Source organism: Biomphalaria glabrata, chromosome 10, assembly GCF_947242115.1.
Source record: "Biomphalaria glabrata chromosome 10, xgBioGlab47.1, whole genome shotgun sequence".
Taxonomy (NCBI): domain Eukaryota; kingdom Metazoa; phylum Mollusca; class Gastropoda; family Planorbidae; genus Biomphalaria; species Biomphalaria glabrata.
The window spans coordinates 25234773-25261274 of record NC_074720.1 but is presented as its reverse complement, the minus strand read 5'-3'; the positions used below and the strand labels follow the sequence as shown (position 1 = coordinate 25261274).

The 26502-nt window shown below is 39.5% G+C and overlaps 1 protein-coding gene across 2 annotated transcripts in view; it reads left to right on the top strand.

The window, feature by feature from the left end:
* The window catches only part of LOC106070894 (putative ammonium transporter 1), a 114456-nt gene that overhangs the window by 62433 nt on the left and 25521 nt on the right, over positions 1-26502 (top strand). For both annotated transcript variants that reach the window (XM_056044950.1, XM_056044948.1), the window contains 4 exons: positions 1707-1873; positions 6474-6537; positions 19799-19937; positions 20342-20436. In XM_056044950.1, the coding sequence (XP_055900925.1) occupies positions 1707-1873; positions 6474-6537; positions 19799-19937; positions 20342-20436 (465 nt within the window). The remainder of the gene's footprint in view (positions 1-1706; positions 1874-6473; positions 6538-19798; positions 19938-20341; positions 20437-26502) is intronic.

Here is a 26502-nt window from a genome sequence, read left to right as displayed (position 1 = left end):
TCATAGAATATGAATGCCTTATGTTCAAAGTTTCAAAGGTTGTCTTGGCCAGGGGGTGTCAATGGGGATAAGCTCCCCTCGGCTAGGGATTTGGGGGCCCGGGGGGATTGACCTTTTTGGGGGCCCTTTGCATTTTCACATTCGACAGCATAGCATGAGATTATGTACTTAATAAATATATAAGCCTAAATTCAAATTGGTACACTCTACACGGTATGAGAATCAGCTCGAGACTGGGGAATTATTTCAATTTCTTTTCAGCTCGTAGCGTAGCCACACCTCTTCCTGTCCTCCTTCCATTCAAAACCACGATATTTAAAATTTAGCTCACATCTCCAACCAATCAAAAATTCTCTATCATACAATGGGTACATGGTTGGGAATTCCAGACAAAAACCCGACTAATTAGGTCTGCTGGGTCTGCAACTCGACCTCGACCCGAGCTATATTTTAAATAACCAGCTGGCTGTGTCCTGGCTTGAAGTTCTGCAGCTGAAGGTGGCGTTCTAGCGGGTAGAGGGACGCCGGTGCTACAGTTCTTGTGGAGTCTCAATCCAAAGTTCTGATATCTGTAGTGGGCACAGTAGGGCAGGTGGCCGGCTACCGTGGGCACAAGGGTACTGCGGGCAGAGCTGATTTGCCATGGGCAGCGTAGTTGGCAGGATATGTCCAGTGACTTGCGGAGTTCAGGCGGAGCTATGACGTCTCGCACAGACTCTGGGTCTATAGGGACGTCGTGCTTAATGGGATGACAAGTGGATTGTCAAATAGGCAGGCAGGTAGAGCCGATAACACCAAGTAAAAGAGTTGAGTAGATACACGTAGGCAGTAGATGATACTCAATAGCAAATAGGCAGTAGTGCAGTGCTGAATAGCACTAAGTACAAAGGCAGACACCTGAGGGAGGCACCAGGTATTTCTCTAAGAGTAAGAATAAATGAAATAGTCCAGACTCAATTGCCAGCGACTTAGTCTACCTTATAAAGGTACGTGAGAGATGGGCGGAAACAGGAAATGCGATAAGCCAGAGATTGTCTCTCACGTGGGCGAATTTTACTCGAGCTGGGAGTCGCACCTTGGAGTGTCGAGGGGTGCGTTGATCCGAGTGATCTCTTTGATCAAAGAGAGACACGGGAGAGGGGGGGGGGAAGAAAGAGTGATTTGTACCCCACCCTAGGTGGAGTCAACAGCGACCGTCAGACATCCGGCGGGTAAGACCAAAGAGACTGTGTGTTTATCTTTCCCCGATCAAGGGGAGATAAGTGAAAGCCGTGGCCTTGTTATCGCCAAGGTGGTGGACTAAGTCTAGCCTGAAGAGGAAAAGGTGGGGTGGGTGATGAACTTGGGGATAGAACGGGAAAATAATTAAAATAAAATGAATAAATAATAATAAATAATAATTAACGCTGTGATAAAATTGAGTGACTCTGACAGTAAGCTTTTGACTTCTTTTTTAAACTCACGACGCTCAAAGTGTTGCTAAAAGAGAATATTATAAAATCTTGAAACATTTTACATTCATGCGGCCCTTTCGGTGGCCTTACTGGCCCAACTGGGTATCGGCCCACCAGGCATTTGCCCGAATGCCTATATTGCCACTCCGCCCCTGGTTCAAGATGTACAGTGTCTAGACCTCCAGACCAAATTTAATTCTTAGATTATTCTATTTTGAAACATTGTAACGGTTTTGTTTTGCTTTCTTACAGTTGGCAACATTTGGAATCTTTGTTCTATTGTTTGGATTTATGGCTTTCAATGCAGCTTCTCAGCTCCATATTACTCAACCAGGGGATGCCACAGTTATTAGTCTGGCTGTATTCAATACACTGATCTCTGCAAGTTTTGGAGGCATTACTTCGCTTATAACCCACAGGTAAATAAAAACAATGAAATCATTTTTTTTAATAGGAGACCTCAGAATTTGCGCTATTTCATTTTAGCTTTATCATCATAGGAATCCTTGGCATTAGGCCTCTTTTCTTTGCCTCTTTTTTTGGGCTTTATATGCCTCTTTTATGGGCCCTCTTGCCTCTTTTGTGGGCTTTTTTTTATTTTAAACTTTTATTTGTAAATTCTCATAATTCACAAGTATTAAATCATAAACAATTGAAAAGTGATTGACCTAAAAAATAATAATAGTAATAGAAATATTATTTCATAGCTAAGACATTGTACATTATATTCTAAATTTCGTGATTTTTATCGCCCTTCTGTCCATCCAATTCTAACGGGTACTTGACTTTAGATATGGATAGTGGAAGTGGTTTGTCGTTGTGCTGCTTTTTAACCATTGGCCAAAGAAACATGACCATAGTATTAGTATTAGACTTTAAAGTTTTAACTGTAAAAGATTTTTGTAAACTCACGACGCTCAAACCACCAGAGGCAGAAAAATGATTCAAGGATCCTTTATCCCAGAACAATCAACACAATATCAAATATCCCTGACCCCCAACACCCCATTTCTGGAAAACTGCCTGAGTATTGTACATGCATATGAAAATAAAACTAGATAATTCTCTACCCTAAAATCAATAATTTTCATAAATGTCAATTCTAAGTGATTAGGATCAAACACTTTATTATTATGTAGAGCTTTGAGCCAGCTAGCCCAAACAAGATTCCTGTATTCGGCTTCACCCTGTGCATGCGTGACCTTTTTAAATTAGATTCATAAATGAAACTATTAGAATATATCTCAACACGGCTTCGCAGCTCTAGCAACGAATGTATGAAAAATGCTTTTGAAAAACAAATTTGAATGTTAATTTCATTAAAATATGAAATGAATGAACTATAATTAGTATGTTCATGTGTTAAAGCATAAAACTATCTTTGCAAAAAGAGGTTTTATCATCTTAGAGTTCAATAAGAGTTTTAGACCTAGGCCTAGGAATAGACTCAGTAGACTAGTAGAGAGATGTGTTAATGTGTAACCATTTGGTAATGTCTAATGAAAGAATGTGCATTGGGATATCTAAATTCGCAGATATAAATAACAAATTAATGTAAAAATGCTTTTGAAACACAAATTTGAAGGTTAATTTTATTAAATAATGAAATCAATAAACTATATTTTGTATTTTCATGTGTCAAAAAAAACTATAAGTGCAAAGTTTAGTTCTTAAAATTAGATCTAGATCTAAATCCTTTCGATCTTTTCTCATGTCAACATTGTAAACATATTGTTATAAACTTGGTGGTGGCACAGATGGGGGTAGTGGTGTGAGTGTAGTCAGCCGACGCAATTCGCTAGACGAGCGGTCAACCGTGACGAGCTCCGACGGTCAACCGAGTCGAGTATCAACAGGACGGTTCGGGAAGGATCGCCGTCGTGAACAGAGCTCATGAGCGTCACGAGAGTTGTAGTCATATGACCACCTAGAAACGTCGAGCGGCGTTCTGTCCGGTTCGAGAAGGCCAGTAGGGACCCTATATAAAGAGCGGAGGTGTCGCAGTCAAGACAGTCGAGAAAAGGGGCTCAATACAGCAAGGTTCACGGCAGGGGTTCAGAGCCCGGTTCACTACAGTCCGGTCGACTACAGCACAGTTCAGCGGTGTGGTTCTGTACGGAGCATTACGACGGTTCAGTGCGGAGTACTATCAAGTACAGTTGAGACGAACGGCGTCTTGATCTTGGTCTGTGATCGAGTCCGACACAACGAGCCTAGTGTGTGAAGTCAGTCCTGAACTGTTGAACCCAGTGAAAGCCCGGAACGAGACGGAGAGGCCAGTGCAAGAGTTGATACGGCGGAACGGTGTTATCGAAGAGGTATTTGTACGGTCTTGTGTTACGTGCTGCCAATTGTACAGTATTGGCTGTTATTTCTTCAACTATTAAAGTGTTACGTTACTTTGGAGCCCTGAGTTGTCAAGTTCTTTAAGTTGGTGGTGTATGGTGCAGTTTGCAGAGAGCCTGGATAGTGAGATTCGTAACAACTGGTGTCAGAAGTGGGATCGGATCGGAATCGGATTGGACCGGATCTACTATGGCTCGTCTGAAACTGCTGTACGAACTTGAATTTAGAGAACTGAAGCAAGAACTCCGTGAACGAGGGCTGAAGACATGTGGAAACAAGGAAACCTTACAAGCACGCCTCCGGGAAGACATAATGGAAGAAGAAGAAGATCCGGACACGTATCTGTTTGAAGTCGCACCAGACTTGGGAGAGCTCTTGAACTCTGTACTGGACGAGATGAGTATGACATTGAAGAAGTCCACCGAGGACTTCTGTAGAGAGATTAAAGAGATGGGTACCTCAGTGAAAGAAGTGACGAGCCCCGTGGTGAAAACGATGGACTTGGTGGAAGAAACCTTGTACGACCAAGGAGACTTGAAAGATGAAGGAGATTCACCATCGTTGGACATTGAACTATTACCCACCCAATGCTGTGAATCAATAAGCAGTAACAGTGGCAATGCTGATGAACGTGGTGCTGCCTGTGAATCCGAAAACAAGGAGTACAGATCTGGGGAGCCGAAAGAGACAGACAAAGAGACAAGAGAAGCTGCCTATAGTCGAACAGAAGCTTGTGCTGACGACGTACCTGATATGAGAAGCTCAAACAACAAGACAGATCAAGAGAACACTGAATCTGCCTCCAAGCCAGTTGCTGAGGGACGTTTACATGATGGAAGCTACCGGCGAAGCTTGTACCCTACAGACGTTCGTCCAGATGCTTAGCTCAGCGAGAGAAGTTCTGATGGTGGTCAAGAGAATCCAAGGAAGCCTGACGTTGGTCCAGCTGCCAAGACTGGAGAGGAAAGCCCTGATGGTGGTCAAGAGAATCCAAGACAGCCTGACGTTGACTTTGATGGACATTTGCAAGATGAAAGTCATCGACCAGGTCTGAAACCAACAAGCGATTGGCCCGATACTGAGACGAGAGAGAGAGGTCCTGATGGTGGTGAAGAAAGCCGAATGGAGCCTGAAGCCGAAGACGAGGGACCTTTGCACGAGGAGTGTTACCAACCTGCCCCACGAGCATGCCCTCCAGACAAGGTTGAAGATGATGACATGTCCCACAATTCCTCGCCCTGTGGATTTGAAGCCCATCCCAGTCCTTCTTCGCAAAGCCCTATGAAGCCAACTCTTTTGCCAACGATCTTGGTATCCCCAGCCCTTACATCCTATACCTCTTCATGTGTCAAGTGGCTGTCCTCAGTACCGACCGACAAGAGAGCGATGCAACCACAACGTCACTGCAACAAGAGGACGATCAACTGGAGGAAAAGAAGAAGGCGGCGTTTGCGTAGTCCAAAGTGCATGGTGATCCTACCAAGAAATAACTGCAGCCACATAAAGACCAACTGGCGGAGAAGAAGAAGAAGGCTACTTTTGTTGAGTGCAACATGGATGACGATGCGACAACGACATCGATGCAACCAGATGAAGGCTAACTGGAGGAGAAGAAGAAAACGTTTTCTGAATTCAACGTGGATGGCGAAGAAAGCACGACGTCCATGCAACCAGGTGAAGGCCAATTGGAGGAGAAGAAGGAAGCGACCATTGCTGACTGCAACATGGATGGCTCCATCAAGCTCAAGAGGCAAGGCAACTGCCACTGATCGACCCCCGCCTGCAGCGATGAAACTTTACAGCCAATGTCATGATGTTGATCCTGTCCGGGACGGACAGATCTAAGGAGGGGGCAGTGTTATAAACTTGATGGTGGCACAGATGGGGGTAGTGGTGTGAGTGTAGTCAGCCGACGCAATTCGCCCCAGGCCAGCGCTAGACGAGCGGTCAACCGTGACGAGCTACGACGGTCAACCGAGTCGAGTATCAACAGGACGGTTCGGGAAGGATCGCCGTCGTGAACAGAGCTCATGAGCGTCACGAGAGTTGTAGTCATCTGACCACCTAGAAACGTCGAGCGGCGTTCTGTCCGGTTCGAGAAGGCCAGTAGGGACCCTATATAAAGAGCGGAGGTGTCGCAGTCAAGACAGTCGAGAAAAGGGGCTCAATACAGCAAGGTTCACGGAAGGGGTTCAGAGCCCGGTTCACTACAGTCCGGTCGACTACAGCACAGTTCAGCGGTGTGGTTCTGTACGGAGCATTACGACGGTTCAGTGCGGAGTACTATCAAGTACAGTTGAGACGAACGGCGTCTTGATCTTGGTCTGTGATCGAGTCCGACACAACGAGCCTAGTGTGTGAAGTCAGTCCTGAACTGTTGAACCCAGTGAAAGCCCGGAACGAGACGGAGAGGCCAGTGCAAGATTTGATACGGCGGAACGGTGTTATCGAAGAGGTATTTGTACGGTCTTGTGTTACGTGCTGCCAATTGTACAGTATTGGCTGTTATTTCTTCAACTATTAAAGTGTTACGTTACTTTGGAGCCCTGAGTTGTCAAGTTCTTTAAGTTGGTGGTGTATGGTGCAGTTTGCAGAGAGCCTGGATAGTGAGATTCGTAACAATATATACCTGTATATATAGAGAGATATAGATATGAATTATTTTTTTTACAGAATCGGACTATTTGGCGATACTTGGAATATTTTAGCAGTAATCAATGGTGCCTTTGTTGGAATGGTAAGAATGCTTTTTTATTTAAATTCTATGCACTTCTTATCAAATGTTTTTTGTAAATGCTTTCCGCTATTTCGTAACGTGAAAGCTATCATTCAATGGCCTCGTCTGATTTCCTTTCTTCATTTTTGGTTCTCTAGCGCTTCCTACATTTCAGTTTCAATCATATTTTTTTTTACTTCTCAAAGAGTTCTTTTTCTGCCAAATTATAATTTAGATAATTTAGTTCAAATTGATTATTTGTCAGATTTCAAAAACAGAAATCCCACAAAACAAACCTTATTCAAGCCAAAGTGAGTGTATCTTGATTCATCGTTTAAAAGAAGAAAATAAATATCCTAACAGACTGCAATTCCACTTCAGGGCACTACGGGAGAACTATAGAAATTGTAGCACCATATATAGTTTGTCCATCGTGGTTCGATGATGACCACTTTTGTCATCCAGGGGGCTTAGGGATTTGCACTGGGGTTTTATCTCTTCATGTGGCTGGTGAGACATATGCGAGCCCTGAATGTTCAACTGCACACTGGGCAGGTTATTCCAGCTGGAGCTAGTGTCGTGGGCCTTGCTTTTTTTTTCTCTGACACTTTTCTTCTGCCAGTGTTGTTCTCTTGTCCTCAGCAATTAGTGGCCAGTTTTCACAGTACGACACTGCATCAGGATTGTGTGGATGCTTTGCAGGCCCGCTTTTCGAAGCACTTCAGTATCTGGTATTTTGTGAAGTGTATCTGGTATTTTGTCTTGCCATTTAACGTTCACTATTTTTCTGTCATGTGGAATTGGTTCAGTTTTTTTGTGCATGTTTTCTATATACTATCCACGTTTCTGAGACATAGAGCAATGTAGGGAGGATGATAACTCAATAGACCCCTAGCTTTGTGATTGTGGTGATACCACGTCTGTTCCAGACATTTTCAGACAGTCTGCCATAGGATGCACTGGCCTTGGCGATACGCAGGTCGATTTCATTATCGATCTTTCCCTTTCTGGAGAGTGTGCTGCCAAGATAGGCACTACATTTATATCATTTCCGTTTATCTTGATGCTTAGATCTGAGTAGGCTTTACCTTGAGCAGGTAAATATAAGACTTCAGTCTTTTTTGTGTTTATAGTTAGGCCAAAGTCTGAACGTGCTCTTGAAAAGTCACTGACGATGCTCTGCAGATCATTTTCAGAGTAAGCATTTAGGGCACAGTCGTCAGCAAATAGCAGGTCCCTGATTACTGCTGATTTTTTGCTTTGAGCCGCCTCGAGTTGAATAGGCCACTGTTACGATCATCAATAGTGCTAGTTGTTACGAATCAAACTTGATGTCAAGATGTCACGTTGAAGCACAATCAATGATCGTAATTGCCGAGGATTCAGAAATCGTCAGTTGATAAGAAGATCATCTAGAAGTTACTGGTTGACAAGAAGATCTAAGTATTTTATTATATATTCAATGAAGAAACTTCTCTTCGTCTAAAACAAATACTTTAATTCAGAACTTGGAAAAGCTATTCACAAATAATTACAATGGTTAAATGTACTTGAATAAAATAAATGATCTACACAATAATATAATTGAGTTCTAACACTAAACTCTCGTACATGTTATCTCTAACACGTTCCACACAAGACTGGCGTCAATCTAGAATCTTCCCAGGCTCTAGAGGGTAATCACTGACTAACATCTCTTCGCTGCAAGGCCAACCAATAAATGCAGCTCAAAGTACAATAAATAATATTTCTAACCAAACACATTCACTCCAAAACATACGTTTGTTGTGTGATGGAAATTCCCGAGCTAACAAGTTCTGGCTGGTAACCTTGGGCGGCTAAATATAGATACAGTGTACGTGACAGCCACCATCAAATCTATACGTTATATTTAATCCGTTATTATCTCTTTTTGTGTATGCATCTGTCAGCATAGTCAAGAACATAGTACTGAACAGTGTAGGTGCTAGGACACAGCCTTTTTTTACCCCGTTTGATACTTCAAAGGGCTCTGATGGTTTTTAACTTTCCTGGACACAAGCCTTTATGCCATCATGAAACAGTTTCACCATGGAAATGAATTTTTGTGGATATCCATACTTTGACATGATCTTCCAGAGTCCTCTGCTAACATTTTCGAATGCTTTTGTTAGGTCAAAATATATTGTGAAGAGATTAGCATTTTGTTCTTGGCATTTTTTCTGGAGCTGCCTTGCACCAAATATCATATCATTGGTTCCACGCTCCTTTCTGAAGCCGCATTGGTTTTCTGGTAGTAGACCATGTTCTAGATGATGCATTAGCCGATTTATAGGATGCGTGCGAGCAATAGAGAGAAGAGATACTCCTCTGTCGTTGTCGTGGATTTGGCGGTTTCATTATCGCTTGTATAGATGGACAATTGTCGCATCTTTAAAGTCTTGTGATATTGTTCTATAAGCAACTTTTCAATTTTGTCATCTACTAGTCCGGCCGTGTTTATCCTTTTCAAAGATTTAGATTTCTGCGGACGTCTCTTCGGTAGCTTCTGAACTTTGCTATGATTCCATCCGAGTTGGTCATCTGCGTCTGTCTTCAATAATGGCATCCTTTGGGTCTCAATTGTCTGTCCCGCAGACTTTGTGAGAACTCCCTACTGTCTCTGCCAGCTACTTTCCTCTTTCCCCCCCCCTCCTCTCTCTCTCTCTCTCTCTCTCTCTATATATATATATATATATATATATATATATATATATATTGTTACAAATGAACAGTGATAGGTAGAGGTCAACGTATGACCCCGGCGAGATGACACAGCAGCTAGTGTTCCCTGGAATCTACATGTACAAACAAAGACAGGATGTGACGTGTCCACACGTGTTGTTTCAGGGGACGAACAGATCTAAGTAGGGGGACAGTTACTAATGAACAGTGACAGATAAAGGTCACTACGTGTGACCCCGACTTGATGACACTGCAGCGAGTGTTTTCTGGAATCTACATGTATAAATAAAGACAGGATGTGACGTTTCCTGACATGTTATTCCAGAGGATACTAGGAGTGTTTGTGCAACTTTGGAGAAGCGATTAGGGACTCTATATAAGCCAGAAAGTTAATGTGAAAGTCAGTCGTATGGAGTCGTGAGTGAGCCGTTACAGTCGATACAGACTATGTAAGACGTGTGCGGCTCTGTGGAAGAGAAATGTGTACGACTCGATGCAAGTTAACTAGGGTAGAGTTAACTGGAGTGGACTACTGTCGTTAAAGTCTATACAGCGAACTACATTGGACTTGAGCTGTTACAGTCGATACAGTCGATGTAAGACGTGTGCGGCTCTGATTCGGTAGACTTGAGTACGACTTGGTTCAGCTTTGGGAGACCTGGAGCGACACTGGGAAGTGTGTCGTTAGTCTGTTCTGTGGAATACGGCTTGAGGAAAGTTGAGAAGAGATGAATTGCAACGAAGCGAAGAGATAAATTGCAACGAAGTATAGCTAACTGTAAACTGACAGATATTGTACAGTCTTCTACGCTACATGTTACAGTAACGAATTGTTAGAGTTAATAGTCATTAAAGTTATATGAAACTGAAAGTTTAGTCGTCAAGTTCTTTGCTGTGTTTTTATTTGTGTGCCAACTAATACATCTAGCCAGAAGATTCAGAAATACGTAACAATATATATATATATATATATATATATATATATATATTCTTCTTCTTCTAGCCAGCTTTATTGCTGCTGAGCTGTGAGCTCTTTTGCAGACTGTGCCAAGGAAAAAAAGTGTGCTGTTTTCTTCAGCTGTTCAGCACTGCCGTAAAGGGTGTTGGTTATGTTGGGCTGTAGTGGAAGTAGGATCTGCCTAAGGTGGATTAGGGAGGGGCATTCAAAGAGGATATGGTTTACGGTTTCAAAGGGGTGGGCGCAATGTCTGCAAAGGGGTAGTTGTGTGGAGTTTATTTTGTTCAGGTGGTAATTTAATAGTGGTGTGTGTCCTGTTCTTAGTTGGAAGATTGTAGATTGTTCTTTGCGGGGGAGGAAGTTAATACTGTCCAGTTTGTTAGGCGTAGTCATTTCTCTGTACATGGCTCTGCCTGTGTTTCCTGATGCCCATTGGTTGAGCCACTCCTCTTTGTGATTGTTGACTAACATTGACCTTAGGGTGAGGTAGTTAACAGGTCTATCTGGTTGTTCCATAGATGAACCTGCCTTTGATAGCTTATCTGCCTTTTCATTTCCCATGATGCCAATGTGTCCAGGGATCCACTGTATTGTAATATTGATATTTAATTTTGATATCATCTGGTGGATTATCACAATGAGTGTTGTCAACTCTCTTGGGCTGTTTGAGGTGCTGCTGTTAAGTGCTTGCAGAGTAGATTGGGAATCTGTAAAGACAACAATATCTGATGGTGGTTGCACTCCTTCATATAATTTGTTTTCCACTGTCTGGAGTGCTATGGTAATTGCCTCAATTTCGGCTTGGAAGTTTGAGCAGTAATCACCACAGGGTGCACTTATCTCAAAGTGTTTATTTTTAGGGAAGACCAGGAAGGCACCAAGACCAGCATTGATGGTAGCTTTGAAAGCCGATCCGTCTGTATAAATATGGATAGCTGTTTTTTGATAGCTTTCGATTGTTTCAAGCGTGCCTACTTTGAGCTCCAGTGGATTTGATTCTTTTGTTAAGGTGTTATTTAGTAAATGTGTTTTGATGGTTGGTTGTTTGTAGTTTAGTCCGGGTGTAATGTTTGAAAACCTGGTAATTTTTTCTCTGTTATTGGGTAGGTGGTGTTTTAGGGCTAGTTCGTCAGTAAGTTGGATCAGAGTCCTTTGCTTTTTTTGGTTGTTTTTCCTATTTCTCTGTGTTAGTAATTTATTTGGATGATCGTCCTCCAACCTTCTGTATCTCTCAATAGCTTCTAATGCTGCTCTGTTGCGCCTTAACTTAAGAGGTTCAATATTGGAGTCTATTTCACAGGCTGCTGTGGGATTAGTTCTCATACCTCCACTAATTAACCGCAAGGCTTGGTTTTGGATTGTATCTAATGATGATTGATAGGTTTTGTTGGCAGCTACTTGTATGGAGAGACAGTTATCCATTACAGATCTGACATATCCAGTGTATAACTGTCAGAGGCTATCTTCTGCCAGTTACTTTCCTCTTTCCCCCCCTCTCTCTCTCTCTATATATATATATATATATATATAGATATCGAAGATGAGCATATTTCTCATATCCTATGATGTCGTGGTCCGTACCGTACTTTTCTGAGAGAAGAAGCAGGCCTATCTGCAACTGACCAAACCTACCCATGCCACGTATGCAGCAGGCTTTTTTAAAGCAAGGATTAGACTTTACAGTCATTCGAGTTCATAGAATATGAGAAATGTGGTCATCTCCGATCACGGTGGATAACTTCTTTCTTTGCACGAGCTGTGGAAGAATATGCAGGTCGCAACTGGGTTTACGTAGTTATGTGAAACACTGCACTCATCCTAATTCTTCGAAATCGAAGGTGATTCGCATTTTGTAAATTATCTAATTACAAAGCTGATATCAATTAACTCTATCTGACTGTTTGTCTGTTTCTCTGTTTGATACAGATTTTCAACACGCTTTTTCTTTTAATGCTGGGGTCAAGTTTAAACTTTGCAGAATTTCCTAACAAAACATAAGGGAAAAAATAGTTAATTAAATTGTGGTAAAAAATTAATTTTGTTTATCGAAAGAGGGAAATTAATCTTACAGTATAGGAATATGTGGCTTAAAACTTGGAGTTCTTTCCCATAGTTAGCCCTTATTAAGGATTTTTTTGTTCTCTTTGTAAAATTTAAATAGCTTGTGTTGGTTTTATTGTTCTATATATTATGTAATCATCTGCTCAGGAACAGAATTTTAGTTCTAATGCAATTAGGTAGGTCCTTTATTCAAATTAGAAGCTAAAAAAGAAGAAGAGGCAGAAAGAGAAAGCGATGGAAGGACAATATAAAAGAATGGACGGGCCTGCCATTGAAAGAGGTTCTAACTAAGGCAAAAGATAGGGAGGAATGGAGAAAGACGCTCGACGAATCATGAATGACTTTAGACCTGTTTCACTTTACTTTCATTGTGTCTAAATGTTTAGAAAAACTGGTTAAAATGTTTCTTATGAATGATCCTTCTAGTAAGTTGGACCCTATACAATTGGCTTATCAAAAGGGTAAAGGTGTAGACGATGCCATCCTAAATATTTTAAATTGTGTCTACAAACATCTGGACTTACCTAACACTTATGTAAGATTGTTCTTTATTGATTTCTCATCAGCTTTTAATACTATACAACTTTATTTACTTATTGAAAAAAATGAAAGCGTTGAAGATTAGTCCATATATGGGATAATGAATTTTTGACCCAGAGACCTCAGAGGGTTAGAGTAAACAATAACATCAAATGCACGAATAGTTTTGATAGTTGAAAGTAGTGTAATTGAAAAATCATTGGGCACTAAAATAATAATAATTTAAAAAAAATAATGTTTCTCTTTTAAAGTTTAAATCATTCAAAATGAATTTTTAACAAACCTAAGTACTTTTTCATATACCAGGTGTTTTATATATTTATATATATATATATATATATATTCATTAAGTAAAGTTACCCTTTCAGACGTAGTGATCTATGGGGCAGATGATGTAAAGGTCATCTGTTTCTATGGCCCTAACGAGGGTGTCAAGTGGCCAGCATAACGACCAACCACCTTGTCTTTTTCTAAACTAATGTCAGGTACCCATCAGAGCTGGGTGGACTCAGAGGTGCCCTGAAGATCCCGTATGTAAAAATCCCTGTCTTCACCTCGATTCGAACCCAGGATCCCAGTTCGGAAGCCAAGCGCTTTACCACTCAGCCACCGCGCCTCCATATATTCATTTAGCGTATACTTATATTTTTTAAAATAATAATTAATAATCTTATCCATACATTCAAAATAAATTAAATGTTACATGTAATAAAGAAAAACTAAAAAAGATTTATTCTTCTTACAAAAAGACAACAACACAAAAAAAATAATTCTTGACCTACTTTAGGTGTTGAGCTAGAAATGACTTGGGTCACACAAATTAAGACTTTTTCCCTTTCAAAGAAAAATTAATATCTCCCCTTCCATTTGTCATACAAACTAGATCTAGATCTAGAACTAGATCTAGAACTAAATCTAGAACTATATCTAGAATCTTGATATAGAATCTAGATCTACACTAGAATTAGTATGAATTTAAACATTTAATCCTAAAAGGACTACACCTAGGCCATCAATGTTATGATCAGGAATAGTAGGACTTTTTGTACGAGTAATGGTGTATACTATGGACTATGGTTCATATCTGATTCACTTCTTAATGTAATACTACTGTTGACATAATAAATAAATCTGCACCCCTAAGCTGTCAGAAAATAAGCTATTGCCTTAATAATTAAAATATAAAAAGTAGCCGTTGCATCAGAACTTTTAATGATTTAAAATATCATGATGTGTTGATGTCCGATCTTCATTTTCTCTTCTAGTTTCTGAGATCTAAACGGGACGGACGGACGGACAGACAGACCACACCAAACTAACAGCGCCTATTTCCCTTTCGGGGGCCGCTAATAAAAAAAAAAGCAATTAGCGAAATTATTGTACTGACTATAGAAAGACGGTTACCATTAGCAGAGTGGAAAATAAATAATTATCAATATAACTCAAATCATGTTCTAAATATTGAGCTTTGATGACTGTTAAGTATTTTTAGAAAGCTTTAATCAGCTCACTCTGTCTGTCTGGTAAAAAGTTTAAACACGTTATTTCTTCCAAACTCATTTTCGGATAAAGTTGAAACTTTGCATAATTATTCATTGGCGTAAACAATACATAAATCAATTTAAAAATAAAAACAATTTGTCGATTTATTTTTAGTTTTTAATTATTTTGTTGGATATTAACCAGGATAATTAATCCTTCAGTATTCACAGATATGGTTAAATATGTCGGGTTTTGTCCCCTTAAGTAATTGTACACATTATTCTCTCACACCCATTCTCGGATCAATTTGAAATGTTAAACGTTATTTATGGTACCTAACAAAACATGAAACAATTAAAATATTAACAAATTAGTGAATTAATTATTGGTAATTATTTATTTTTTTGATATGAAAAGGAGAAATAACTTCTACATTAATGACAGATATAGGTGTAAGTACGGAGTTCTTCACCTTAGAAAATATTTGTTTTTTAAGAAAGATTTGTTTTTCTTTTTGCTTGTTTTCTGTAATGACACTGCCCAGGTAAAATATTTTCTTTACTATAATTGACATTTTCTTTGCATATCCTTATATGAAATAATGTTATATAAATAACTAGCATTACCAACCAGCTACGCTCCTTGATTTGTTCCCAAGCTATTTATTTTGCCATGGACCCCCAATCCCATTCTCATTCTTACTTATACTAATATAGTGTATAATGTAAGTTCTCTCTTTTTCGTACTTATAACAATAAAAGATATAAAGTTTAACGCTTCCCCCATATTCCTTTGGCCAGCTAATTCTAGAACCTATTACGTTGAATTGGACCAGCCCGTAAATTCGGGTATCTCTTCTCTCCCCTCCCCTGCAACTCTCATCCGTAAAAAAAAAGGCTCTATTTTTCATTCCTTATTTTATATAGATTGCGCTTTCAATAAAATTGCCACATTTCAACAACTCCCCTTTGGCCAGTGTATTCTTATATATTTACGTTTGTTTAGAACGGCCCGCTTTACATCGACCCTAAAATACTTCTTTTTGCAAGTTGAACTCATACCACTTCCCTCCTTTTTTTTCCTTACCACCCCCTCAAAACACTTGAATTTTAGCTCTTTACATTTAGTTGGCACGGCCCGCTTTGTAATGCTAACCCTCCCAAATACACATTTTTTCCCAGATAATTCGATTACCATTATCACGTTTTCCCCACACACACACCCACTATGTCTTAGTATTACATATACTATGTGTATTCTTCGAGTTTCCAGCTTTTTATCTAAATATTTTGCTTTCATACAACATCAATTTTTGAATCAAGTGTTAAACATCAACTGTGGATCGAGGTTATACATTTCGGTTTAGCTCTCATGTAGATCAAATTATTAAAATTAAATTATGCTTAAACTCTATTTAAAAATAATTTAAAATTTTAAAAAGTTTTCGCCCGAGTTCAGACTATAACCTCTGGCCCTAGGCTTCTAAATTGATTAGCTAGCCGAGTTTTAATAATATCCGAGGAAATTACGCAGAAAAAGTAAAGTGTATATAAACTTTTCAATAGCTCTATAAAAAACAAAACAATTTAGATGTAGATTAATATGCCTGTGAGAATTTGATGGATTTTAGTTTTAGATTCATAAAAGATATTCATCTAGATCATATATTTTTTTTTATAAATTACATACGTTCCTAGTAACAGAAGATAGTCGTAATAAAATAGTACTTCAGATGCCAAAGACTGCTCGTCAAGTCTACATGGTTAAAAAAAAGAACTGTAGAATTAAATTTGGCCTATAGGCTGGAGCAAAAAGGAAGTGCTAATATTTTATTGTGTCGTCTTTGAAAAATATATTGTGTTGAAATTACTAAAGTGGTGGGTTTGGCACAGAATGTAACAACCTCAAATGACGAGGCAACTCAGGATGCTTATATAAAGTGTTTAATAGATACTAAAAAAACCTGCCAAGGGCAAACATAAAACATAATTAAAATGAGCATAAAATAAACATAATTAATAGGCCTATATGAATAGACCAATTTGTAAACACAACATCAGGTATAAATACTAGATCTAACGAAAAACAAAAAAGAAAATCTTATAGTGTGAACCAATCATCTCTTTTACAAACACAAGAGAGATATGGAACACCAACAAACATATAAAAATAAATGACAAAGTAATTTTCTAAAAATTAATCATTTAGTTGTTCTACATAAAACTAACATATATATATATACATTGTTTGAAGAGTTTCGCTCTTTACTTTCCTTACAACAAAACTACAACAATTAAATAGAACAAATCTATACACTCACAAATACAATGTTTCTTAAAAGCCAGTATCTACAAACTGGTTGTAAAACTACATTTACAAGATGGACAGTTAGCATTCTATATAAACTACTACATCCAAATAAAATTACAATCTAATATATAAATAAAATGTGATTACCTGCAGCCAAACATAAACACATTGGACTTATGAAGAACTCAACAGGATTACACAGGGTGGTAATGGAGTAGGTGCGTACCAGCAAGTTACAATGGAGGATGCAAGCAGGAAAGGGAATTCAAACTCCGGCTTCCCGGGCAGAGGTCAACTTGATCCTACGCTGACCGGTGCTTGGTCAAGTTTAGCCTACCGGTATATCATGTCCTCCCCACTACACTAATAAAGAATCATTTTTGGTAAATTTAACCGCTGCGGTTTCGATTGTGTTGTCCTAGGCACACGGAAATAATAACTGGTTCAATTTGGAATGTTTTCCTGGGAGAATTAGTGACATCGCAATGAATCAGAGCCCAGAGAATTCACCCAGGTGTGTGTTATTGTTGTGTACATACCACCGACGGCTGACACAGCGACTGCGTCGGAAATAATTTTTGATGTGCTTCACAATGTACAATCAAAACACCCAGACTCTGTTTCTATCGAAACTGGAGATTTTAACAACCTGAATATTGACAACACACACTGCCAAACTATTGCCAGTACATCTCCCTCCCCACAAGGCAGGGCAGAACGCTCAACAAATGCTACGTAAACATTAAGCAGGCTTACAAATGTAAAAGTTTGTTCCCACTTGGAAAATCTGACAATCTATTATTCCGTCTTATACCTAATTACAAACCTACTCTTAAAACTACAAAGAGAGTTATAAAAACGGTCAAGGTGTGGTCTGAAGAGGCTGTAGAAAAACTACAAGGATGCACTGAGAAAACTAACTGGGAAATCTTTATTGAGAACTCTCCAGACATAAACGAACTAACAGAAACTGCGAACTCGTATCTATCATCCTGCGAGGAGTTAACAATTCCAACAAAAAAAATACAAGTCTATGGAAACAATAAGCCCTGGATGACAAAAAAAAATCAAACACCTTATTACTGAAAAGAAAACAAAGTATAAGGCTAGCAACGAAGAGTTTATAAATGCTAAAAATAAATTGAGAAAAGCAATAATTGAAGTGGAAAAAAACATACAAAGAAAAAATTGAGAATTTCTTTGCAAATAACAACTCAAAACAATGCTGGGAAGGATTAAAGAAAATAACAAGCTGCGCTGCAAACCGAGAACAAATTTCAGTGGATGATAATGAGAAATTTGCCAACGAACTAAATTATTTTTATTCTCGTTTTGACAAAGAAGATTTTGTTGATCTACACAAAGAACTTTTCAACACTCTGTCCAAAGGAAAACAAGAGCCATACGTCAATTTTGTAACTGAGGACGAAGTGACCTTGTTATTTAAAAGAGTAGACTTAACAAAAGCTTCTGGACCAGACAAAATTAGTGGCAAGCTGATCAAGCTATGTGCGGAGCAAATCTCTTTTATCTTCTGTCACATCTTTAACCACTCGTTGCAAACGTGCGTAATTCCACACTCTGGAAAACTTCAGAGATCATACCAGTGCCAAAGAAACCAAAAATAGATTGCTTAAATGATTTCCGCCCAGTAGCACTAACACCTATTGTTATGAAATGTTTTGAAAAATATATGCTTAAACAACTTGTAGCAAAAGTCAATAACAGCCTAGACCCTCACCAATTTGAATACAAAGCAGCTAGAGGAACTGAGGATGCCATTCTATTGCTTTTGGACCAGCTTTATAAGCATCTTGATACACCCAAAACATATGCATGAGTCCTCTTCGTAGATTTCTCCTCGGATTTCAATACCATACAGCCACATCTAATGATAAACAAACTGAGTAACTTAAATGTAAGCCCTTACTTACAAGCATGGATTCTAAACTTTTTAACCCAACGCCCCTAGTATGTTAAAGTCGACAACACCAAATCGTCAACTCGAGTACTATGTACGGGTGCTCCACAAGGTTGTGTACTTTCTCCTGTACTGTACACTCTTTACACTAATGACATAAGAAGCATCTATGACTCAGTTAAACCGTGACCTCCGTGACCCCAATGTCGAAGGCGCCGGTTAAACTCATTAAATTCGCTGATGATACTGCCATGTCGGGTCTTATTTCAGGAGACGAAACTCAGTGTCGAAGCTCGATAGAAGAGTTTACAAACTGGTGCACCGTTAACTTTCTAGAACTGAATTTCACAAAAACTAAAGAACTTATACTAGATTTTAGAAAGAAAAAACAAACTATACGTGAACTGCAAATAAACACTACATCTATGGAACAAGTAAAGGCATATAAATATCTAGGCGTTATCATCAACAACAAGCTTTCATGGGAATACCATAAGAAAAAGACAAAGAAAACAGCCCAGCGACTCTTTTTTCTATACAAACTTAATAGCTTTAAACCGAAACAAGAAGATCCTTGAGACTTTTTACGGCGCGACTATACAAAATCTGCTAACATACGGAATAACGTTTTGGCAAGGCAACGCCTCATCTAAACTGTTGCAACGTCTAGAAAACATCATAAAAAAGCATCAAAAATTACACTCACAACATTACCATATTTAAAGGAACTTTTTGAACGAAAGTGCCTAAGAAAAAGCGAAAAAATCTTGGAAGACAACGGCCACCCGCTCCATCAGAACTACTTCAGGTCGTCGCGAAGTGGGCGACTGCTGTCAATCAAAACAAGAACGGAGCGGTACAAAAACTCGTTCGTACCTCACTCGGTCAGACTCTATCACCGTCACTCGTTGATCAGGGAACATGAAATGCACCAAGATGCCTGTGTGTAGTCGCTGAATGAACTCTTTATGTTGTGTCTGTTGTATTTATGTGTATTTTTCTGTTGTGTTGTCTTTATATGAGAAAAGAGTTCATGTAATCACAACAAATTTCCGTAAGGATCAATAAAGCAGTCTTAGTCTTAGTCTTATGCGATTATGGTGTTGATAAGGATCACAATGTTGTCAGTGCAAAGCGCCTAAAACTTGGCCTAGCAGTCAACAAGTATTTGTTTGCTCATCAAGTTGCAATTCAGATTTGTGGTAAACATTTTTATGCAATGCTGTATGCTTATTCATTAATATCATATTATAAATCGCTATCTTCAAAAGGTGACAAAACATCGATAATGTTTTTTTGAATTTTAGGTTTCCATTTGTGGTGGTTGTAATGCAATGCGACCTTGGAGTGCTGCCATTGTAGGCTTTCTGGCAAGTTTTATCATGAAAGGTCTTGAAAGAGCATTGATGAAACTTCAAATAGATGACCCTTTGAACGCAGTTGGCAGTGAGTAAAATAGTATTTATAAATGACTATATGATTGTAGCATAAGAATACATTTTAATCTTTGGAATCGATGAAATGAGTTGACCAATTGTCCCTTTCCTTTTGTTTTAAGTTAATTAGAAGATATGATGTTTAGCACATGCCAGTTTTCTCTTTATTTTTTTTCTTACTAGCTATTTGAAGGTATATTGAAGAGGTACTTAGACACATGTATTAATGATATTCTCACTTCATGGAGTAAACTATCAGATCTTCGATTCAACAAGTAGAAAGAGATGCTTGAGGCTTTACCTCAACACTTTTCACTTGTTCAAAATATGCCATAAAGAAGTCTTTCTATACACAATACTATTGTAAGCAACTTACAACAGTGTTTTATAAATGATTTATATTTCTTCCTGTAGTTCACTTCGGTGGCGGTGTGTGGGGAACACTTAGCATTGCAATCTTCAAATATGATGGTGGAATCCTCATGTCTTGGGATAAACGATCATTTGCTGTAAGTTTTTTTTAACACTTTAAAGCTTCACGTGCTCTGTTGAGGGACATGCACTTATTGGTGCTCATTCCATAGACATAAAGTCCAGGCATGCCCGCAAAATAACATTGAAGTAACTCATTGACCAGCAAACGCCAGTCCATTTAATTACTTGACAGGTACCTTTGGACATTGGAACCGAAATAGGATTTTTGTTGCTTAGGGAGGTTGTGACAGAGCGTCGCATGAGGTTTGCGGGACATGTTCTACGACAAAATGAACAACGTATACCAAGAGTTGCGATGACATGGAGGCCAATACGAGGAAAGCGCAAACAGGGACGTCAGAAGGACCTCAGAACAGTGGACACCAGGTGGGAGGAGGCTTCAGACATTGACAGACGACAGATTTTATAGAGACAGCTAACTGCCCAGTGCGCCGAACGGCGCGGGAGGACCTAAGTAACTAAGTAATATTTGAATGTTTAAAACAAGTTCAATACTATTTGCAATAGTTGAATGTCGGCAGATCAAAAGTAGGTAGCCTAAACATTCAGGACGATCAAATCACACATGTGTTAGACATTACAAAATTTAGCTTTTTCTCTTTGATATATTGTTATTTACTGTCGTTGACTTGTAGCACCAGAAAGCTGGTAGGCAAGTAAAACGCTGTAAGCGTAAATAACTTGAATAATTTCCTTGTGAACAATGCTAAATAGAACGTTTATTATAATACTAGTCGACCGCGGCGTAGCATACGCCGCTATTTTGCAGGGCCGGTCTTAGGCCACTGCAACCTATTCGACCGAAGGATCTGCACTTTCATGAGACCCGTGCTAATTCAAGGTGTATAAATTATTAAATTAAACCATTTTATAACTTAAAACAGATTTCCCGCGCCCTCTTGTCGATTTACCAGGAGTTCCTGGAAATCTCCCGAAATTGCAAAATATACGAAAAAGTCCTTAAAATATAGGGAAATATATAGAAAAAAAAAAGTCATTTTGGGGTGTCATTCAATATGGAAAACGCCAATCCTACGCGCGATCAATAAAAACGGCATTATGCATTAGCCGTAATTGTGTAATCAGGTGAAAGAAGCTTCTCGCGCCTCAAACAAATTGTAAGACAAATTTCCATACGGATAATAAAGATTATTATTATTATTAGTAGTAGTAGTATTATTACTTGAGGTCAACAATTCTCAAAGATAGATTGAAACATTTGGTAATTCTTGCTATTGAGCGGGATCTATGTAGGAAACAGAATTATTATGATATACGGGAAATCTGTTTTAAGTTATAATAAAAAAACTTTCATGGGAAGACCACCTTGGAACTCTGACAAAGAAAACAGCCCAGCGACTTTTTGTTTTCTATACAAACTCAATAGCTTTAAACTAAACATAAAACTAAAATGTTATTTAACCTTGGTTAGGCCAATAATAGAATATGCATCCTCTGTTTGGGACCCCTCAACTCAAGAAAACATTAAGAAACTAGAACAGACACAAAATAGAGCAGTGCGATTCATAACAAACGAATATTCACATTTGACTAGAGTAACACCTTTAGTAAAATCACTAAATTTAGAAAGCCTTCAGGAAAGAAGGCTCAAAAGTAAAGTAGCAATAATACATAAAACACTGAACCATAATCTTCAAATACAAAAACAAAATTTAATAAAATACTCTGAAAGACACAAAGATAAAGGCATATTCCTCGTCCCATATGCTAGGACAAATTTGTACAAGTACTCCTTCTTCCCTAGTGCTATTAGAGCATGGAATGGGTTGCCTGAGCTAGCCAGGAAAACCAGTGACTTGGTAGAATTTAAGTCATTGGTTAATATGTATGACTAAATGCATGACGCGTAGGACGTAATCATCTTCTTTTTTGAAGTAACGTCTGTATTATATAAGATAAGATAAGAAACAAGAAGATCCTAGATACTTTTTATGGCGCGACTATACAAAATCTGCTAACATACGGAATAACTTGTTGGCAAGGCAACGCTGTATCTAAACTGTTGCTAGGTCTAGAAAAAATCATAAATAAAGCATCAAAAATTACACTCACAACATTACCATATTTAAAGGAACTTTTTGAACGAAAGTGTCTAAGGAAAATCGAAAAAATATTGGAAGACAACGGCCACCCGCTCCATCAGAACTACTTCAGGTCATCACGAAGTTGGCGACTGCTGTCAATCAAAACAAGAACAGAGCGATACAAAAATTCGTTCATACCTCACTCGGTCAGACTATATCACCGCCACTCGTTGATCAGGGAACATGAAAAGCACCAAGATGCCTGTGTGTAGTCGCTGAATGAACTCTTTATGTTGTGTCTGTTCTATTTATGTGTATTTTTCTGTTGTGTTGTCTTTATCGTCTTGACAAATTTTAAACACTTTTGTCTTACCATGATTAGGTCTAGTTGGTGCCAGTGTTTGGAGCGAGGATGCCGCCAAGATACTCTGTGCTGCGGTTTAGTCTTGAAATAAGTATTAGTGACACAGACTGAGTGTAGTGAGCAAACCTCGAGGAGCCTTTGTCCATTTTCATTTACTTTTCCGACACCAAAACGCCCAATACAGTTGTCCCATTCAGAGTTGTCAGATCCAACGCGTGCATTGAGGTCGCCGAGGATGATTACCTGTTCCGTATTTGTGATTTCGCTGAGAGCAGACGAAAGGTTGTCATAGAACATGTCTTTAGGCCAGGGGTTGGACTGGTTGTCAGAGGCTGTTTGAGACGCATGCCATGGAAGCATTTTATAGGTAATGATGGGCTTAAGACCATTACCACTTCCGGCGTTAACAACCTTGCGGAACCTAATCATGGTAAGACAAAAGTGCTTAAAATTTGTCAAACTTTCCAAGTCCTACCACAGTGCAGACTGTGACACACATCACTCCTTGGTATGCTGTAAGATTAATCTTCTCCCAAAAAAAATCCACCATACCAAGCAGATTGGACGACCCCAATCGGATGTAAGCAAGTTGTGACACCCTAATCTTCAGATACAGTTTGCGGAATCTTTTGAACGCGAGTATAAAAATGTCTCTGGAAATACGGCAACAGAAAAATGGGAACACCACAACACCATACAAAAGACTTCCTTGGACATCTTTGGAAGAAAAACTACAAAACAAAATGACTCTAAATCAGCTATTTTAGCACCTGTCATCAGAGCAAAGAGAGATGCACTCGCTACATACAAGGCAAAACCTACCCAACGCAACTTGTCAAATCTGAAAGTAGCTAGAGCCACTGTACAGAGGACAGCAAGGATATGTGGCAATGAATATTGGATAGAGCTCAGTGAGAATATTCATCTCGTAGCCCAAGTGGGCAACATAAGAGGGATGTATGAAGGAATCAAAAAGGCTTTCGGACCCTTCCAAAACAAATCAGCCCCTCTTAAATCAACCACTGGGGAAATTATCACAGACAAGTGCCAACAAACGCACAGGTGGGTTGAACGTTGCTCTGAACGCCACAAGCTTAGTCTCTGCCTCAGCCCTTAAGGCTATCATACAATTACCCACAATGAACGAGCTAGACAAAATACCCACCCTGTTAGAGCTCAACAAAGCCATAGACAATATGGCTGCCTGCAAATCACCCGGATGCGATGGTATCCCCCCAGATCTTCTAAAACTACACTAATCCAACCTCTACTCGAACTGCTTTGCAAATGTTGGCAAGAAGGTGCTGTACCACAGGATCTGCGGGAGTCAGCAGAGAAGGCCTCTTTAAAATCTTACAGTTAATAGGCTGTCCACCCAAGCTACTAAACATTATTCTCTTTCCACCAAAATATGACAGTACAGTTCATCGGCGCCTGCTCCGAAAATTTCAATATAACAGTGGAGTCAAACAAGGATGTGTCCTGGCCCCAATCCTCTTTGGAATAGGCCTACTCTTCTCAATGCTAATCCACCACGCGTTTGAAAAATACACCGAAGACATATATCTTCATTCCAGATTCGACGGCAAACTTCTAAATGTTGCTAGACTGAGGGCCAAAACTAAAACAAGAACAACCCTTATAAGAGATAAGCTCTTCGCAGACGACGCAGTGGTGGTGGCACACTCACAAGAGGAACTTCAGTTACTAATGTCCCTCTTCTCTCAGGTCTGTAAGGAGTATGGCTTAACTATTAGCAAAAAGAAAACAAATGTTATGGGACCACCTGCTACAGCACTAACCTCGATCCTCATAGACGATAACAAACTAGATGCCGTAAATGAATTCTGCTATCTGGGATCCACAATTCAAGATGACCTGTCTCTAGAAGAGGAGATATAAAAAAACGCATAGGGAAGGCTGTCTCGACCTTCGCTAGACTTAAGTCAAGAGTTTGGGAAAACCAGAAGCTCACTACAGTGACCAAAATGGAAGTCTACAAGGCGTGCGTTATGAGTACACTACAGTATGGTAGTGAATCATGGACCACCTACGCAAAGCAAGAGAGAAAACTTAACTCATTCCATTTGCGATGTCTCCGTAGGATCTTGAAAATCACATGGAAAGAAAAGTGTGCAATACTGAGATCCTTGCACGAACAGGTATTCCCAGCAGCCCTAATACAACGCCGCTTGCGCTAGCTTGGACATGTTCGCCGGATAGAGGACAATCGCATCCCGAAAGTCATCCTCTACGGACAACTCGCAACTGGCTCAAGAAAAACTGGTCGCCCCCACCTCCGTTACATAGATGTTATAAAACGGGACCTCAAATCAGTTAACATCAATACCGACCATTGGGAAGATATAGCTCTAGACCGCACCAGATGGAGAGAGACAGTGACCAAGAAAGCTATGGATAGTGAAAGAACATGGGCCTCAGCCCTGGAAGAAAAACGGACAATGCGAAAAATGGCCACCGAAGCAAAAGCCACCTTAACCTGCAATATTTGTGGTTGGGAGTGTCTCTCCAAAATAGGGCTCCACAGCCACAAGAGGAAGTGTGCGAGATGAACCAGAGTCGTTCTACGACTGAAGGTGGCCAATGTCTTTATATGAGAAAAGAGTCCTTGTAATCACAACGAATTTCCGTAAGGATCAATAAAACAGTCTTAGTCTTATACTGTATGACTTTGCCACACGCAAGGCTCGTAAAGTAATTCTGTACGTAATAAAGATTGAATAAAAAAGATAGAAATAGATGAATTTATTTTCTAATACAAACTCTTAAATTTCACTTATTGTCCGCTTCCTAACCCAAACTTGGCCCCGCAAAATCCGTTTCGAATAGGGCCCCACGATGCTTAAGTCCGGCCCTGCTATTTAGTGTTTGTAAAATTTTTGTTTGTAAAATGTTTACAAAATCAAGTTTATATGAGATAAAATAGATGTACTAGACTTTAGTAATAACATTTTTTAACAAAAAAAAACGGGACTTTTCGGTCCCGTCTCAAGTTCAGGAGTTATCTCCCCTAACTAAGACCAAACGACAAATGACCGAATTACGACAATGCCACCTATTGTGCATCATTCACAACTAATCGCTAACCTCTTCCTATCATCACTATAAAAACACAATCACACACTCCACAATCACGACAATCGGTGATCACCCCCGTTTCTTCAGCCTTCCTGCAGGGTCTCTATACTTTCTCAGATCTGTGTTGGTTCACTTCTTGTCGAAAAGACCTTTTTGCACAGTTTCGTTGTAGGTGACCAAACCCTCCACAGTTCCAGCATCGTTTTCTCACTCCACGTTGACCTTGTGGTATCTGGGTAGTTCTACATTTCTCTAGGGCCTCGTTCGTTTTTCTCAGTTCCCTGCGACCTTTATCTTTAACCACCAGCCTCTGGTCCTGGTAAATGTTCTCGAACTCGTCTTTAGCAGCTTGGTATAAGAGAGCGTACACAAGGGCTTCACTGGCTTTGTGCTTGCCACTAACTCTGATGGCCTTCTTCAGTTCGGGGTCTCGAAGTGCATCGGAAAACGCATCAGTAAAGATTATTTCCAGGAGGTCTTGCGTGGCTGTTGGGTAAGCCAAATGGGCGAGGCGTGCAATGTCTGCCTCCAACTCCCGTAGGGTTTCATTTGATTGCTGTTGGCGGGTCTTC